We start from the raw sequence: 17264 nt of genomic DNA, 5'->3' as shown, positions 1-17264 counted from the left end.
AAATTTTTAATCGGTTCGGTTTCGGTTCGGTTTCGGTTTTCAAAATTTGATAACCGAAATTATTTCGGTTATTTCGGTTCGGTTATAACCGATTGAACACCCTTACTTATAATTCATTTAATTCAACTGAGGTGGGATGTTCTCTCCTACAAAAGTGAGGCACGAAATGGCTTTCCACGAAATTGCATAGCTAATCCCTTGTTATTAACTATACTATAGTGTCACCTAAATGCATGCATATGAAAATGGGAAAATAAAATATGACTTTAGGCCCATAAATGTCACGTGCCCATATTAGACTTGTTGATACGGTGGGAACCAGTATGCACCATATAAAATCCTGATCACTATAGGTGCCTTTGGAACCTAATTCAAGAAAAGCCAAATTGTAGATTTTTACAGGAATTGATGTTACAAATGGGAGGGCTGTGTGTCATGGGCCCAAGACTATGGCAAGTCATACTCACGAGACAACACACTTGAGGTTGAGTATTGGTGGTTATAGAAAAATATTAGTCATACATGGTTCTTCAAGAGAAGAAAAGAAGTTCACCAAATGTGGGCCTTCTACCTCCATGCTGCTAGGGGTGTCAACGGATCCACTCCGGATCAGATCGGATTCCGAGTGTTCTTCGGATCTACTTCCTGTGGATCTCAATCACGGTCCATTTCAAATCGGATCACCCCTCGGAGGAGGGCTAGCACTAGTGTGAGCCGTAGCCATAGCGAGTCTAGGTGTTTGTTCTCCCCTCCAAAAGTGAGCAGTGAAATGGCTTTTATGCGAAATTGCCTAGCAAATCCCATGTCTAGACTATTCGTATCTGAAATTTTGTATATAACTGTGACACGGGTGACGGGCCGATACTCTACAACCGATGTGAAGTTACATCTAGGAACGCTGGTGTGACGATTTACCATTTTAACCCCCACACGAGATTAATAAATCGAATCGCACCCTATTATTAGAACGAAGGGCCGTATATCTATATTGTGCCCGACACGGAAAAACGTAGAAAAAGTTTCGGGCATAAAGTGATTTCAAGAAATAAGAGTAATGAGTAATGTGGGGTCGCAGCACAAACTGCACAAGCATGTATGTATATGCAAGCTGCGTGCTTTTATTTTAGAGTTTGTTTTTTTTTTCTGCCCAAACTGGCTTTATTGGGATATTTTTCTTGTGTTTGTTATTGCAACTAATTGGAAATCATCAATAATATTGGTAGCTTTTATATATTTATTAATAGAAAACGTGGGATTTCTTGTATAAGAGAGACATCGCACAGGCTGAGAAAGAATTGTACATACCACATCATAGGTTGATCTAAACCGTCCATGTGATGGAACACAACAAAAATAGGTTGTGCCCGTAAAATAATTTCCATAGACTGATCCTAGCCTTCCAATCTATAGAGGTTTCGATAATTGTTGTTCATCTTAAGGTGCACAGAATTCGTCAATATTTTTACAGGTGTCCTCCATTCGTAATATCACTTTCCGTAATTTGACCCGCACATAGTGAATAAGGAAAAGTAGTTCTTGATTTCCAACCCGACACAACCCGATTTGCAATTTTCTTAACCCGACCCAACCTGATTTCCAATTCGGGTCGAGTTGGGTCGGATTGACCCGATTTGATATGGTACCAATTGTTAACCACCTCAACTCAAGCCGGGTTGTTTTGGATTTTGAGAACCAATAGTGATTCACCAATAATCAATTTTTAACTCACAATCGGTTCTCAAAATCCAAACCAAACATGGACTAATAGTTAACAAAGGCAAATGTTATCCGCACTACTATATTTTGATGATCACACTCCTCACTTTATTAAGTACGGTATGGCCCACACCATAGGATTATCCAAACCGTCCATTGTGGACCGTGGAGACTATTTTAATGTTGAAAAAGAAAAACACATATACAGAACTTCTTCAGATTGACCCAAATTCGGGTTTCGGGTCGGGTCGGGTTGCCCGACAGCCCAACCCGACCCAACCCAATTTCCAATTCAGGTTGATTTTTCCCAAACCAACCCGATTTGCGAAAAAGCTTAACCCGAGCCAACCCAAATTCGGGTTCGGGTTGAGCTCGACCCGCGTTGGAACATCCAAGTAACAATGATGGTTTCAAATTATATGTAGTGGTAATGTCCTCACTACCATATTTTATAATGGCACTATTCACTGTATTTTGATTATCGCACTCCTCATTTTATTAAAATGTACCGTATGTCCCGTACCATAGGATGATCCAAACCATCCATTAGATGGGCCACTGCCTACATAGGTTGTGCCCCAACAATATTTTCATAGGTTGATTCGAACCCTCCAATCTATAGCGGGTTATAGGTTGATTCAAACCGTCTATGTGATGGAACACAACATCAATCGGTTGTGCCCGTAAAATCATTTCCATAAGTTTATCCTAGCCCTCCAATCGATATAGGTTGATCCTAGCCCTCCAATCGATATAGGTTTCCATAATTGTTGTTCCTCTCCAGGTGCCCGGAATCCGTCAATATTTTTCAAGTATCCTGCATGAGTAATATAAAGTAGTTCTTTCATCATTGTCATATGTCTTTACCTCTTCTTGGTAGTTTTTTTTTTTGTAATTCTCATAGACAGGTATCCGGGTCGGTACTTTTCGTATGTAGATTACAATTTTACCCTCAAATAATTTCTCATAGAGATGTTAAATATCAGCACAGGGGTTAATGGTAAAAGAGTAATGTTGATGTGTAAATCTCACAGAAAAATAAAAAGAAATTTCTTTTTCCTCCCACCATATTGTAGTAGATTCCTCGCGCCATATTGTAGTGATGAGTGTGTATATATTTTAATGAAACAAAAGCGAATACAACTAATCTTGGCGTATCGTCCATCTAGAGGAGTCATGTAAATCTTGCAAAAGAATTTTTTTCTTCTCAACAGTTCAAGCAACCAAACAAATAATTTTTTTTTCCCCACCATAGTCCGGTCAACCAAACACCGAATTTTTATTTTACCGGGATACTTCCAGGGAATTTTTTTTTTTCCCACCAATCTCCCAGGAAGTTTTTTGTTCCACAAAAATCCCAAGGACCAAAAAAATTTCGGCAACCAAACGGAGCAAGAGAACTTTTAACGTCCATCATAAGAGGCATTTTGCAGATGGTCTTTCGCATGTCAGACCAGCCACCTCTTAAATGATGACAAAATTTCCTGAAAAGTGAGCCTTTGTGGCTGGTCTGACATGCAACAGACCATATATGAAATGCTTTTTGCGATGGATGCTAGCAAATCCCTAATACTAAACATGTCTGTTCCCTTTTGCCATTTGTTTTCTTTTCGTTATTGAGCAGGGCCAACACGTAAAATAGGGCGGAACCCTATATAATCAAATGCTTTTGATAGTGTGGCACCACCTTCTTACACCTTTTTTTTTATGCTATGGCTCTGTCATCTCCACCCAAATCCATGCAAATGATGCGGCCACCATGTATACCTCATATTTTTTATGGTGTGGTACCCGCCATTTTATAACTCAGTATTTAATTGGTGGGGAACGCTATCTCTACCCAAACCCATGCATAAAGTGGAGAACAATATTTTGATGTGGTGGGGCCACCATTTTCCACCAATATTTTGGTGGGGTGGGCCCCACCATTTTTATAGCACGGGCTAGACATTCTACTATGTTATATTTTAGATCGAGTTTTTATATGGTGTAAGCCAAAATGGTCCAGCATTTTTTTTCAAAATGTATTGTACGGCCCACACCATTGGATGGTTCAAATTGTCTATCTGATGGGCCACAACGTATATAGGTTGTGCGCAGAATATCATTTCCATAGGATTATCCTAGCCTTCCGTATGGAGGAACTGCATATATTATGGAAACCTCTATAAATCGGCGGGTTGGGATCATCCTATGGAAATTATTTTTGAGGCAGAACCTATTGCTGTGGCCCACCAAATGGACAGTTGGATCATCCTACGGTGTGGGCCCTACAATATTTTTGAAAAATACTGGAATAAGGAACATGTTTATTTTAGTTATCTATCTATCTATATAAGTAAAGCTGAATGTGGGAAGCTGGGGCAGCGCCACGTGTCACCCCCACTGCATTTCGAAATTTAATAATGCATTAAGGAGATGTGGCACACCGTTTCACATGTATTCCTCTCGGAATTTAAAACGCTTAAAATCAAAGAATGGAAAAATCGCCAAAAATCAAGGATTGATTAAAATAATATCTTTCCACAAATTAAATCTCCTAAAATAGTAAAATACGCTTCTTATTTTGGATTTGAAAAAAAGGCTAAAATCAAGGAATAGAAATATCGCCTAAAATTAACGGTCTATACACAGAACTGGCATGTATATATTTCTCTCTCTTAAAAGAGACGATACATAGAAGTTGTGTGTATAGATTAGATACACGCTATACTTATGGAGAGTAATGCCTATTGAACTTCTATGAATAGATACAAACAAATTTTTTTAAAAAAATTCCAATTCCGTTGACAGAAAGAGGGTTATAGATAGGTTTTTAGAATACTAATTTTTCTTCGCCCCGTGTATCGCACGGGACTGCAACTAGTTTTGATAGAAAGCAAATTCCACCCGGACTTGTATGACAAACTTGAACTCCTCTTCGTAACAGGTTTCTTATTATCTTTTTCCCAACTAAAGTACGACAGAAATTTTCATAACATTGCATTTGGCAAGGCTTAAACTTGAGGAAAATTAATTGCTAATGTGTACAAACATTAATTACTCTATCTTGTTTTTCTCGGTTCAATGATCTTAATGTCAATCAGTGGCCTAAAAAGGGATTAATTAAAAAATGGATGGGAATTTTCAAATGATCCTAACCGTTCGATTTGTGGGATAAGTACTAATTAATTGGTTATACTATCAATTGAAGGGTTCAGATCATCCAATCGACAGAAATTTATTAGCCACATAGATTAGGGCCCACTTGAGAAGCCTGGAGCAGTCACAGTTGACAACATCAGAGGCGGATGTGCATTTTCAAATGACCTAGCCGGTTAAATTGTGCCATATATATACACTTTAATTACGTAGATAAATTACCAGACGATCCAAACCGTTGGATCAATGCAGATTTCAGGGAGAGAGTGTGGAAACGGAAAATTGAAGTGATGAGGTGGCTTATGGGAGGCGTGGAGACGTGACACGTGGAAGTTAAGGACGATGTCATCTTTCGAAAGCATAACGTAACGTCTTACCTTTCAAATTTCAACTGTAGTAAACTTTATTTTCTTGGGGGAATTTTTTTAATTGCATTTTACACGAGTCGATTAATGATAATGGTACCTCCTTCCAACCGTTCATTGATAGGCCATTAATCTAGTCATATTGATAAAATTGGGATTCGCTAGGTACCATTGCAGAAGGCATTTCACGGCCCCAGTGTTGCGTGAGAGAGCAGCCACTTCAAATGAGTTAAATGAATGAGACAAAATTTGAGCCTATGTGGCTGCTTTCTCATGCAACACCCGGTCCATGAAATTTCTTCTGCGATGGACCCTAGCAAATCCGATAAAATTTTAGACTGTTGATGACCTGAATAAAGGTAAAAACATAAAAGGGCATCCTTATTTTTTTTTTAAAAAAGGAGGTGGTCCTGGTCCATCTCATCTTATTATTTTAATTTTTTATTTAATATAAGATTATTATTAATTAATTAATTGAATATTATTATTTAAGGGTTTTAATTTGTTATAATTAGGGCAATGATTTTTTCACCCCGGTAGGATAATGTGCCATCTTTTAACGTGATTTGATGTCAAAAAGCATTAAAGTCTGGCCACAAGACTGTTGATGACCTGGATTAAGGTAAAAACATAAAAGGGCGTTCTTATGTTAAAAAAAAAAAGAGGAGGTGGTTCTAGTCCATCTCATCTTATTATTTTAATTTTTTTATTTAATATAGGATTATCATGAACCATTATTTATAAGGGAAAGGTGTGCGTACTCGGTCGAGTAGATAAGCTTATCTACTCGGTCGGGTTAAAAACAGTGGGGGCCCACATTTTTTGGGTGATCCAAACTATTCATTTGAAAGGCCCTTACCTAGATAGGGTGTCCACAAACAATCAGCCCCATAGGATCATCTTAACCCATGCAACAGTGGAGGGAAAAATGGGAAAAAATGGACAAACACAACTTGTCCACAAATCTGCCCATTTTTCCCTCCACTGTTGGATGGGTTAGGATGATCCTATGGGGCTGATTTTTTGTGGACACCCTACCTAGGTAAGGGCCTTTCAAATGAATGGTTTGGATCACCCCAAAAATGTGGGCCCCTACTGTTTTTAACCCGACCGAGTAGATAAGCTTATCTACTCGACCGAGTACGCACACCTTTCCCTATTTATAATTGATTAATTAGCTATTATTATTTAAAGGTTTTAATTTGTTATATCTAGGGCGATGATTTTTCCGCCACCCCATTTAGAATAATGCCCCCCTCTTAACGTGATTTGAAAGGGGGCTCATTATCCTAGAGGGAGGGTGAAAAAATCATGTCCCAACATTTAATATAGTATTATCTTTAAGGGATAATTACATTTACACCCCCTCTAGTTTCTGACACATCCACTTCAACCTCTATAGTTTAAAAAGTGACGAAGACATCCCCTCTAGTTCTGTTTTGTTTAAGGTTTGCCCCCTCAACTGAAGGTTCGTCCATAGATTGAAGGGTTAGGATGATCCGATGGAGCTGATTTTTTGGGCACACCCTATCTATGTCAGGACCCATCAAATGAACGCTTTGGATCATCCAAACAATGTGGGCTCACATTATTTGGATGATTTTTTGGTAGTGTTTGGATTCGGGTATGGGCCCACATTATTTGGATGATCCAAAGCGTGCATTTGATGGGTCCTTACATAGATAAGGTGTGCCCAAAAAATCAGCTCCATCGGATCATCCTAACCCTTCAATCTATGGACGAACCTTCAGCTGAGGGGGCAAACCTTAAACAAAACGAAACTAGAGGGGATGTCTTTGTCACTTTTTAAACTATAGGGGTTGAAGTGGATGTGTAAGAAACTAGGGGGTGTAAATGTAATTATCCCTATCTTTAATTGATTAGTTGTTTTTATTATTCTAGTGTTTTTTTTTTGTCGGGAGTGGTGGCAAGCTCGCGGGTGGTCGCTATCTATGTTTGGGGGAAAAGTAAGCAAAAGGGTTTTTGGAGGGGGAGAATAAAGAATGATGTTTTGGGTTAAAAGACAAGGGAGTGTTTTGTCTCCCTTCCACCCCTCTTTTCACGCAATCGTGTGTTTAATAATAAGGTTTTGTACTGGGGGGAGAGGATAAGGATGTGCCCCCGAATTTCACAGGGGGTGTTTAGGATAAAATCATGAAATAATACTCAGGAGCGCACGGTTGAATGTGGAGGAAGCAAACCCTAATAAATTTAAAAAATAGAAAGGGAGGTGGGATGGCGATGGGGAAATGAAGGATATGATTTGAAATAAGTTTTAAGGATGTAACAACAATCAAGGAGGGTTGAAAGGACGACACTTTAAAAAAAAAGAAAAAGAAAAAGGGGGTGTTTGATATAACTTTATGAGGATTTGACTACTGATTGGGGAGTTAGGTCATGATAAATTGAAAATCCAAGCCTTGCGTGTTTTTAAGATCCAACAACTCCATGAGTGAGAGTTCCAAATACATGTATATGTGATTGGAGATTTTATATGGTAGGTGTAGTCCGGTCTTTAGAAAGTACAGTGGGCCCACTTCACAAGATAATCCGAACCGTTCATTTGTTGGGCCACAATGTATTTAAATAGGTAGTACCTTGTATATCATCTCCATAGAATGATCCTACCCTCAGCAAAGTAAATAGGCTGTACCTCCTAGATCATCTCCATAGGATGATTCTAAATTTCTAACTCTCCAAACGGTTCGGATTATCCTGTGAAGTGGGCCCCATGGTACTTTCTGGAGAATATTGGACTTCACGAGTACTCACCCTGAGAGAGAGAGAGAGAGAGAGAGAGAGAGAGAGAGAGAGAGAGAGATATCATTTCATTGTAGGAGAAAAGTGTGCTGGGATAATCCTAAATTCCTAATGCTCTGTTTGGTTGATGGGTTTTTTTTTTACCCAGGATTTATGTGGGTAAAGGTTTAGTGGTCACATCTGCTTTTTCTTGCTGACATCAGCAAAATCTTGTCTTGAAAATGGTGTTCTCTCTTTCTCTCTCTACTCCCTCTCTCCACTCATCATAATATCTTTCTCTAATTAATGCTTGTCCCCTCTTTTGTCTCCTACCTTTACCCACATAAATCCCAGGTAAAAAAAAAAACCCAGCAACCAAACAGAGCATAATCTGTTTTGGATTGCAAGAGTTTTTTCTTGGAAAAGAAAAATATTTCTAAAACAACGTATTTGTTTGACAAACTAAAAATCACAACTTGAACCAATCCTATGCATCTTTTAATAGTGGGACCTTTAATTTATTATAATATCCCTCCAAATTAACCATAATCATATCATTTGCCTATAAATCACTGGGAAAATTTTTCTTCATAACAAAATTTCCATCAGAAATGTTTTTCTTGAAATCCAAATAGGGCCTCAGTGTGGCCTTCGCAAGATCCGGCCGTTAATCCTGTAGTGGGCCAACTGCAATTGACCAATTGACCTTTCACAAAAGGAAGATAAATACGATGGTGTTTAATCAAATGCGTGAGATGGAGTGAAAAGTTTTTAAGGCTAGGTAGACCTGGTGGCCGTCTCTTTTTTAGGCTAGAAACTCCTTGGGTTCCCTTCTTCCACCTCCAAGTCTATTTAGGCTCTGTTTGGATACCAATTGCAAGGGAGACTTGAGCAATCCCCAAGCAAAAAAAAATGCACTTTTTAGTGTTTGTTCGCCAATTTAGCATCAGACTCCATGGAGACTTCCGGACAAGAATGATAGCTAGTCATTGCTTGTCTGGTTACATGGCACCCATGAGCTCTCCTTATACCCTCCATGCCTCATTTCTCCAAAATGGTAGAATTCTTCAAATAGAATTTTGCTCTCTCTCTCTCTCTCTCTATATATATATATATATATATATATATATATATATATATATATAGAGAGAGAGAGAGAGAGAGAGAGAGAGAGAGAGAGGGGTAATGGCATCCCCTACCATTACTTATACGAGATTGGCAACCAAACACTACGTATCGCTATTCTACCAGGTAAATCCTAGGTAGATCAAATATTACAAAAGTTTGTCTCCTCCCTGTTGACTACTTATTATACCAATAATCTACACGGTAACAATATGCATGTTTGGTTGCAATATGCTTGGCATCCTCAAGGATAATCCATGTAGAAAAATGTTTTTTGTTTACTTTTACGGTGTTTGATAGCCAAATTAGCACAATAATCCCTAGAGACTACTAGGCAAGATTCAAAGCTAATTATTGCATGTCTGGTGTCGTGACACCCATGTTCTCTCCTTAACTTTCCATGACCCATGTCTCCAAAATGGTGGTATTCCATGACCCATGTCTCCAAAATGGTGGAATTCTTTAAGTAGAATTTTGCTCTCTCTTTTTCTCTCTTCCCTCTCTATATATTGGTAATGGCACCCCCTCCTTTTACTCTTACGAGATTGGCAACCAAACTCTACTTATCACTATTCTACCATGTAAATCCTAGGTAGATCAAACATTACAAATGTTTGTTTCCTCCCTATTGACTACTTATACCACTAATCTACACGGTATTGTTTGGTTGCCATATGCTTGGCATCCTCATGATTTTCCTAAGCAAAAAATGCACTTTTTGGTAACTTTATAGTGTTTGCTTTCGAATTTAGCATTACGATCTCCGGAGACTGCTAGACAAAATTCATAGGTAATTATTGTTTGTCTGGTGATGTGACATCTTTGTTCCCTCCTTATACCTTCCATGCCAAATTTCTCAAAAAATGTGAAATTTATCATGGAAAATTTTGCTTTTTCTAATTCTGTCTCCTCCCTCTCTTCTCTTCTCTTTTATGTATTGGTAATGACAGCCTCTCCCACTACTCTACGAGGTTGGCCACCAAACACAACTTATCACTATTCCACGGGGTAAATTCTAAGGGGATCAAATGTTTGTCTCCTCCATGGAAGAAGACAAGGGAAAGGAAACCACATAACCCGATATAAAGGCATTCTTCTTTCCTTGGAAAAGAGAATCATAGGCGTGACTAGATATTCCTCTTTTCTTATTTTTAATAGACTTTCTATTCCGAGAAAAAACAAATCTCCATTAAATGAGTTCCCCAAAGTGCGTAAAAATGATTTTTGAGAAAAGTTTTATCCGAGAAAAAAATGACACATGCATCCAAAGTCCCAAGACATGATATCATCATTAGGCAACCCACATGCTCTTAATCCCTCCTCCCATTCCAAAAGGGCATCCTATGTGTAAGATAAAGAACTACAAAAAATCAATTGCTTAGCTTTTGTTCGCAAAACCTTAAAAGAGACTTCATGGATCAAGGACCTATGATCATCCAATGAAGGTGCCAGATTCCATTTGGCCGACGAACCTGTGATCACAGTCAGACCAATAGATCTGATCATCTAGACGAGATCTTATCACCTAGACGTGGCACAAGCGGGGTGTTTGTTTACAAAACCGCCACTTTCATTAACCATTAAACCTTTTTTCATGGAATATTAGCTTAGTATGTGTTGACAGGAGTAGGCAGGGTGGGAAAGGGAAATTATAGCGAAGGCATGAGTGAGGAGATGGTGGGAAGTGGCTTAGAAATAAGGAAAACGAAAAATATATTTTGAGTAGAGTTTTTCTTTTCCATGTTTTCAAACTACTACTCACGCCCTCCTCACTCATGTCCTCTAAATTCTCTCCCTCTCCCACCACTTGATAAACTAGCATTCCATGGGAAAAAACTTTACTGGCAGCCAAACATGGCCATATGATTTTATAGGATTATATGCTACTACAATTTGATAAACAGACTTTATGGTCACTTTATTATAGCCTGGAAAATCAAGTTTACTGGAAGACAATGCAAAGAGACATGAAAACTGATCAAAATTTCTGGATGAAGTCGAAAATATGAGCGTTGATTTCTTCAGGTTTTTCCTGATTGATGAAGTGACCCACTCCTTCCATTACAACTACGTCCTGCAGAAATGGTACTTGGTTCTTGAAGCCACCCTTGTGTATATAGTCTTTTGCACTTGGAATACTGTAAGTCAGATCCAAGTCTCCTACAATATACTTCACTGGAATTTTCAGTTTCGCTCCGGTCCATGGTGCTGAGAGCTCCCAATTTCTGCAAAACATCATAAATTTTACCATATATTTCATCAAACAAATGATTCCATGCGCAGAAGACTTGAGAGAAAAAGAGAAAGGTGGTCGGACAAAGAGAGCACCAGATTTCCCATTGTTAAAGAAAGCTAGGTCGGGGATTCGAAATTAGCTGAGAAAGGTCTCAAACTTCATATGAAGAACTTCATGTTTCTATCTATAATCTATAATATGGGAATTGCTAGGGACCATCACATAAGACATTTCTTGAGCCGGATGTTGCATGAGAGATTAGCCACATCGGATGAATTAAATGAATGAGACAAATTCTGAGCCTATGTGGTTGCTTTCTCATGCAACACCAGGTCCTCTTCCGACAATTAATGTTACGGTCCTGCGTAGGGTCCCGCCTAGGTGTGGGACTGGGTGGGACCCAGCCTGGGATGGGACATGTTTAAAGGATGTTGCCTAACACGTTCCATAAGCTCTGGTGCTTTTGGCGTATTGGTAAGGTACCAAACAATTAAGTTTGTAGATAACATACAAGTCTAGAGCTCTGTAGTAGTTTAATCCTCCAGTAAAGCCTGTTTTTTCAAATTTGTTGGCGTAATAACTAATGTCTTCTTCTGATAACCAAGAAGGCAAGGAAATTTTTTCATCAACCGAATCTTTGAGGCCTTCTTTGAGGGCTCCTTTAGGCATTACTAATGGAGCCGGATCGCGGGTTGTTAGAAATGTCTTGAGTAGTGTTGCAGTATTAATGCAATCAAACTCTGCTTCTACTACTCCAGGTTCCTAAAACATAATTAAACAATAGGTTGTTAAAAAAAGAAGCAGTGATGGTAGGGAATAAATTAAGTATAACCCAAAATGACTAGCTATGAGCCAGCAATTAGGAGAAAACAAAAAAAAATTGTAATAAATTTACATAAAAAATGATGCAACTTAGGCAATGTTTAGCAACCATGAGTTTTTACTCTGCCGAAAATTAGCTTATCCAATGGTGAAAGAGGGTGGTAGAAGAGAGACCTGAGAGGGACTGAGTGAGGAGAGGGCAAGAAAAGGCTAAAAAACAAAGAAAAAAATATAGATCCACTCAAAATAGGATTTATTTTTTCCCTATTTGTTTTAGCCAATTCATGACCTCTCTTCATTTATGCCCTCTCAGGTATCTCCTTCTCACACACTCCTTACACCTCTCTTACCATTTGATAGACTAACATTCCATGGAAAAAAGTTTCATGGTTGCCAAACATGGCCCTAAACAGTTGAGGACTTCACAACAAATGAGAATGGATGATCTATGCTAAAAAAACAACTATCTTCAAAAGAAAAGGGATGTGGTTACTTAAAAAAGGACTTGCTCATGTTCCTTTGCTGTGTCATTTGATACTACCTAGATGTAAAGAAATTCTTAGCTAATGCATCAAAGAAAAAGAGGAACTCTAGAAGTTCTATACACTCCAACTTCTAAAACCCAACAAAAATATTCAGAAATTAAAATAACAACCACCAAACTTGATGAATAATTCTTTCTTCAATTACCATTCTTCCAATTTCCAATTGGAAGGGCATATGGTTTGCTCTGTATCAAGTAAGCGATTAATAGTTGCCCCTTCTTCTTACTTCGGACAGCCACTTCTAGCGTAGAAGAGCATAGTTGGCAAAGGCCAAAAAAAGAAAAAGAAAGGGTACTTTGGTTCAAAAAATGTGTTTAAATTTTGTCATTTACAAAATATAGTGGGGATAAAGGTGGAAAGTTAGGCAATAAAACACATTTAAAACTTCTAAAACGCGTTTTAAACGCATTTAATACATTTTCCACAAAGTAAAAGTATTGAATGGAGTATTAAATGGCAAACGAATAAAAAAAAATGCCATTTAAAACGGAGTTTTGCTAACTATGTAAAAGACTAGTCATAAATACAGTAGAGGGGGCTGTCCCAAGTAAAATAAAATAAAATGGGGCTCATACATCATTCCCTTCAATATTGGTATCTTATCAACAACGGCAAAGAGAAAACAGAATTTCAGGTGAAGGAAAGAAAAATAAACTTAAATACTGTAATTCAACAAGTAAGGATAAGGAAAAATACAACAGAAAATATGGCCTTTGCACGCCAACCGATTGTGAGTCAAAAACCAATTATTGAACTCAAATTTACGTTTAATTTATTTTGAGACAAGTTTTCAACTCAACTCAACAAAGCCTCTGTCTCAAACTAGTTGGGGTCGGCTAATAAAATTTTGTTGAGACAAGTTTATTTTAAAAAAAAAGAGTCAATAGATAGCCAATAAAAAATTTACATTTTGCTAGGAAACAAATGGCTAATAAATAGGAATTCATTGGAAATTTAATTTTGTAATTGCAATCGTTTTACACATGTTTTGAGACTTTTACACATATTTTTGATAAAAAAGAAAGAAAGAAAGTCTCCAAACATGTGTGAAATTAAGATCCTTAGCAAAACCCTTTAAAAAACAACCAATCAGAATAAGAAACCTGGAATCTGCAAATATAATAGTCATCGCCGAACATTGCCCGAAGGCTCTCGATAGGTTTTCTCTCAGGATCGCGTGGGTCGAAAGCTATGCTGAGATTTACCAGAGCCTTCACTCTCTCCGGCCTAAACATGCAGAAATACCAAGCGATAACCGCACCCCAGTCATGACCAACCACAAAAACCTGTTCCAAAATTATTAAAAAGGTCAAATTAAATAAACTGACGTATAGTCCATTATTTTTTAAAGTAGTTTTGTACGCCCGGCTTTATGGGATGATCCAAACTGTTCATTAGTTGGGATATTGACTGTTCATTAGAGGTTTCTATAGATAGTAGGGTTAGGATCATAGGTTTCTATGGAAATGATTTTTGGGCACAGCCAATTTAAACCTTGTACTGATATTGACTATAGAGGGTTACACCATATAAAATCTTCTCAGAAAGATCAAATAAGAGAAGCTGACAAAAGGGTTTATTTTGGGCACTGATACTGACACCACCCATAATTTATAATGGCACGAACTCACCTTGTCGTTTCTTTTTAATTGGCTGCTGCCACCTTTTTTGGGAAATGTAAGTAATAGCTTTTGAAAACAAAGACAGAGTGAGTTCGGCCTATTATCAAAACATGTTGGTGCCACTATAAGTGTCCTTTACATTTTATAAATATTTTCTTTTCTTTGATTACCTGTTCTTGGCCGAGGGAGTCTATGAGGGCTATGAGATCTCCCACAATGTGAAATGCGGTGTAGTTAGTGTGAGACCGAGGTGCGTCGGTGCCACCAAAGCCACGGAGGTCGGGGGCCACTGCATGATACCCGTGGGCCGCGAGGCCGATGATTTGGTGGCGCCATGAATACCAGAGCTCGGGAAATCCATGGAGGAAGAGGACCACTGGTCCTGCTCCTTTCTCGGCTACGTGCATGTTTATGCCATTCACCATTACCATCCTATGCTTAATTCCTCCTTCCATTTCTCTCTCTTTCTCTAAGAAGGTGTCTGTCTTTGTTTGGAAGGTATATATATTTACTACATGTAAGAGAAGGCTTAATTTGTCTTTTTGGAAACGGCTGGTATAATGATATTGGCACCGCCCATCTTATTGGAGCTGCATTATTTTTTAGAAAGTGAAGTGGGCCCACTTCTTAGGATGATCCAAAGTGTTCATTTGATGGGCCACAAAAATAACATAAATCATCTCAAGAGGATGAACCAACGTAAATATGCCGTTTTCATGGATTAATTGTGAAATGTTTTTTCAATGCATACACCACATCTGTTTGTCTTATATTTATGAGAGGTTTTTTAATGAATCCAACTGTATATTTCTCTGCGTTAAGGAACATGCCAGATGTGCTCAGAGAAAAAGATAGTGTCCGCTTTGAAAAACATGTCATGTAGAGAGAGAACCATGTCAATCTATTTTACCGAAAAATTCTTCAGTGTGGCCGATGCTATACATGCGGGTAAAATCGTGGGCCCCACCCTAAATGCAGATGCTTGGGTGGGAATGGGTAAAGATCATTGACCCACCTAGTCAAAGCATGAAGTAAAATGGTCGGCCCCACCCTAATGCAGGTGCTCCGTGCTTGGGTGGGCATGGGTAAAGATCTTTAATCCACCCAGTAAAAGCATGTTGTAAAATATGGGGGGGGCGCGGGCACCGGCCACTCTATGCAGTGTTGGGTGGGCACGGATAAAGATCTTTGACCCATCCAGTCAAAGCATGAAGTAGAATGGTGGGCCCCACCCTAACGCAAGCGATTGGGTTGGCATGGGTAAATATCTTTGATCCACCCAGTCAAAGTATGAAGTAAAATGATGGGCCCCACCATATGCATGGGTTTGGATGGAGTTGGTCAGGGGATCAACTCTCAACCCGAACCAGATTTTGGCTCAGGTATGGGGGAAAAGCCAACCCGATTTAATTTCGGGTTGGATTAGGGTTCAGGCCTTAGCAACCCGACTTGAAGTCTTGAACCCTAACCTAACCTTCCGCTCTAATTTTATCGTGATTTTCTTAGGGTTTTATCTTTTTCTCCAACCCAACCCGACTCAACCTCTCCCGATTTGAAAAAAAAATAGGTTAGATGGGTTGGGTTAGGTTTGACCATCCTTGACCCGACGCTTGGGGTTGGGCTAGGGTTGGCCTCAACCGGATCCAACGCAGCCAGGGTTGCACTCCTAGAGTTGGTGGGATCCATCCTATCAAAAGATGGTGTAAAATGGTGGGCCCTACCTTACGCAAGGCTTTCGGTGGATCTCATATTTAGTGACTATTACCCTGTTTGGATAGCAAGAAAAATATTTCATAAGGAAAAATATTTCTTAAAAAAAAAAAATCTATTCCTTCTACAATTTAGAGGGCAATGATATGATTATCATTAATTTAGAGAGATAATATCATAAATGGATGGTCCCTCAGTAAAAAGTGGGTAGAGTTAGTTCAAACCTGTACAGGTGTGGCTCTTTGGCTTAAAGTCGTGGGTATGCACCGTCGTGATGCGAGTTCGAATCCCTTGGGCGTAAGTTGTGCGTGGTTTACGGGTATTGAACGCATCCATAGGGACTCCAGCCCTTAAAATATCCTAACGATATCCATTTTTGTTTTTGTGGATGGGGGTGATTACTCAAACCCTAATAACATATAATAATTTTAGGGCATGATCTAACGACTTAGGGGCCAACTTTTGAATGTTTTGGAAGACCCAAAAACATCAGCCTTTCTTTTTTTTTCTTTTTTTTTTTACTCACTCACATGTATGTGAGTTCATTATGTAAAACTCAACATTTAACCCAATAAAATTTTAAAAAATCTCATTGAATCAGATGATCAACTAAGTATTTTTATTAATTGTTGGATTTATAATCATTAAAGTAAAATGACTTAAACATTTCTTTAATGCTTTGTATTTAAATTTTCTGTTTCATATTTTATATTTAGTGTGAATCCAAATTGAAATGCCAAGTACTAATGTGCTTGAATTTTAAATGCCCTTTATAGTAGCACATTATTCTTTAAGTGTAACGTTTTGTATTTTAATACATTTAATATATTTTTTTATCGTTGTAGTGTTCTGCACTTCATTTCTCTCTTGGCAAAACGTTTTAGCAGTGTTTGGTTGTCAACGTAGAGTAATGGTAGGAACTAGGAAGTGTCATTACTAATTGAGAGAGAGAGAGTCATTCCTCATAAATAGGGGTGTGCATTAATCGGTCAAAACCGAATTAACCGACCGAACAGAAATCGGTCGGTCAATTCGGTTCGGTTCCGGATTGGAATGGTTCGGTTTCGGTTTTTAAAAATCAAAAGTTCGGTTTTCGGTTTCGGTTTCGGTTCCCAAAGAAAAAAATTGGTTTAACCGAAAACCGAATTTTCTTAACTTGATATATCCACCCCCACTTTTCACTTGGGACAACCCCCACTTGATATATCCTAAGAGACAAGAGGTGAAGAGGAGGTTGTCCCAA

At 38.5% G+C, this 17264-nt stretch overlaps 1 protein-coding gene across 1 annotated transcript; it reads right to left on the bottom strand.

Moving 5' to 3' along the window:
* Positions 1–11008: 11008 nt before the first annotated feature.
* LOC143846721 (epoxide hydrolase 1-like) lies at positions 11009–14766 on the bottom strand. Its single transcript, XM_077355241.1, has 4 exons — positions 14482–14766; positions 13793–13975; positions 11834–12084; positions 11009–11311 (listed from the first exon to the last, which is right to left on the bottom strand). The coding sequence occupies exons 1-4, from the start codon at positions 14764–14766 to the stop codon at positions 11065–11067; spliced, it is 966 nt and encodes a 321-aa protein (XP_077211356.1). The 3' UTR covers positions 11009–11064.
* Positions 14767–17264: the final 2498 nt, after the last annotated feature.

This window comes from Tasmannia lanceolata, unplaced genomic scaffold (assembly GCF_043159265.1).
Source record: "Tasmannia lanceolata isolate RefF3 unplaced genomic scaffold, GAP_Taslan_0.1 ptg000015l, whole genome shotgun sequence".
NCBI lineage: Eukaryota > Viridiplantae > Streptophyta > Magnoliopsida > Canellales > Winteraceae > Tasmannia > Tasmannia lanceolata.
Note: the sequence above shows the minus strand (reverse complement) of the source record. Positions and strands in the feature narration are given on the sequence as shown.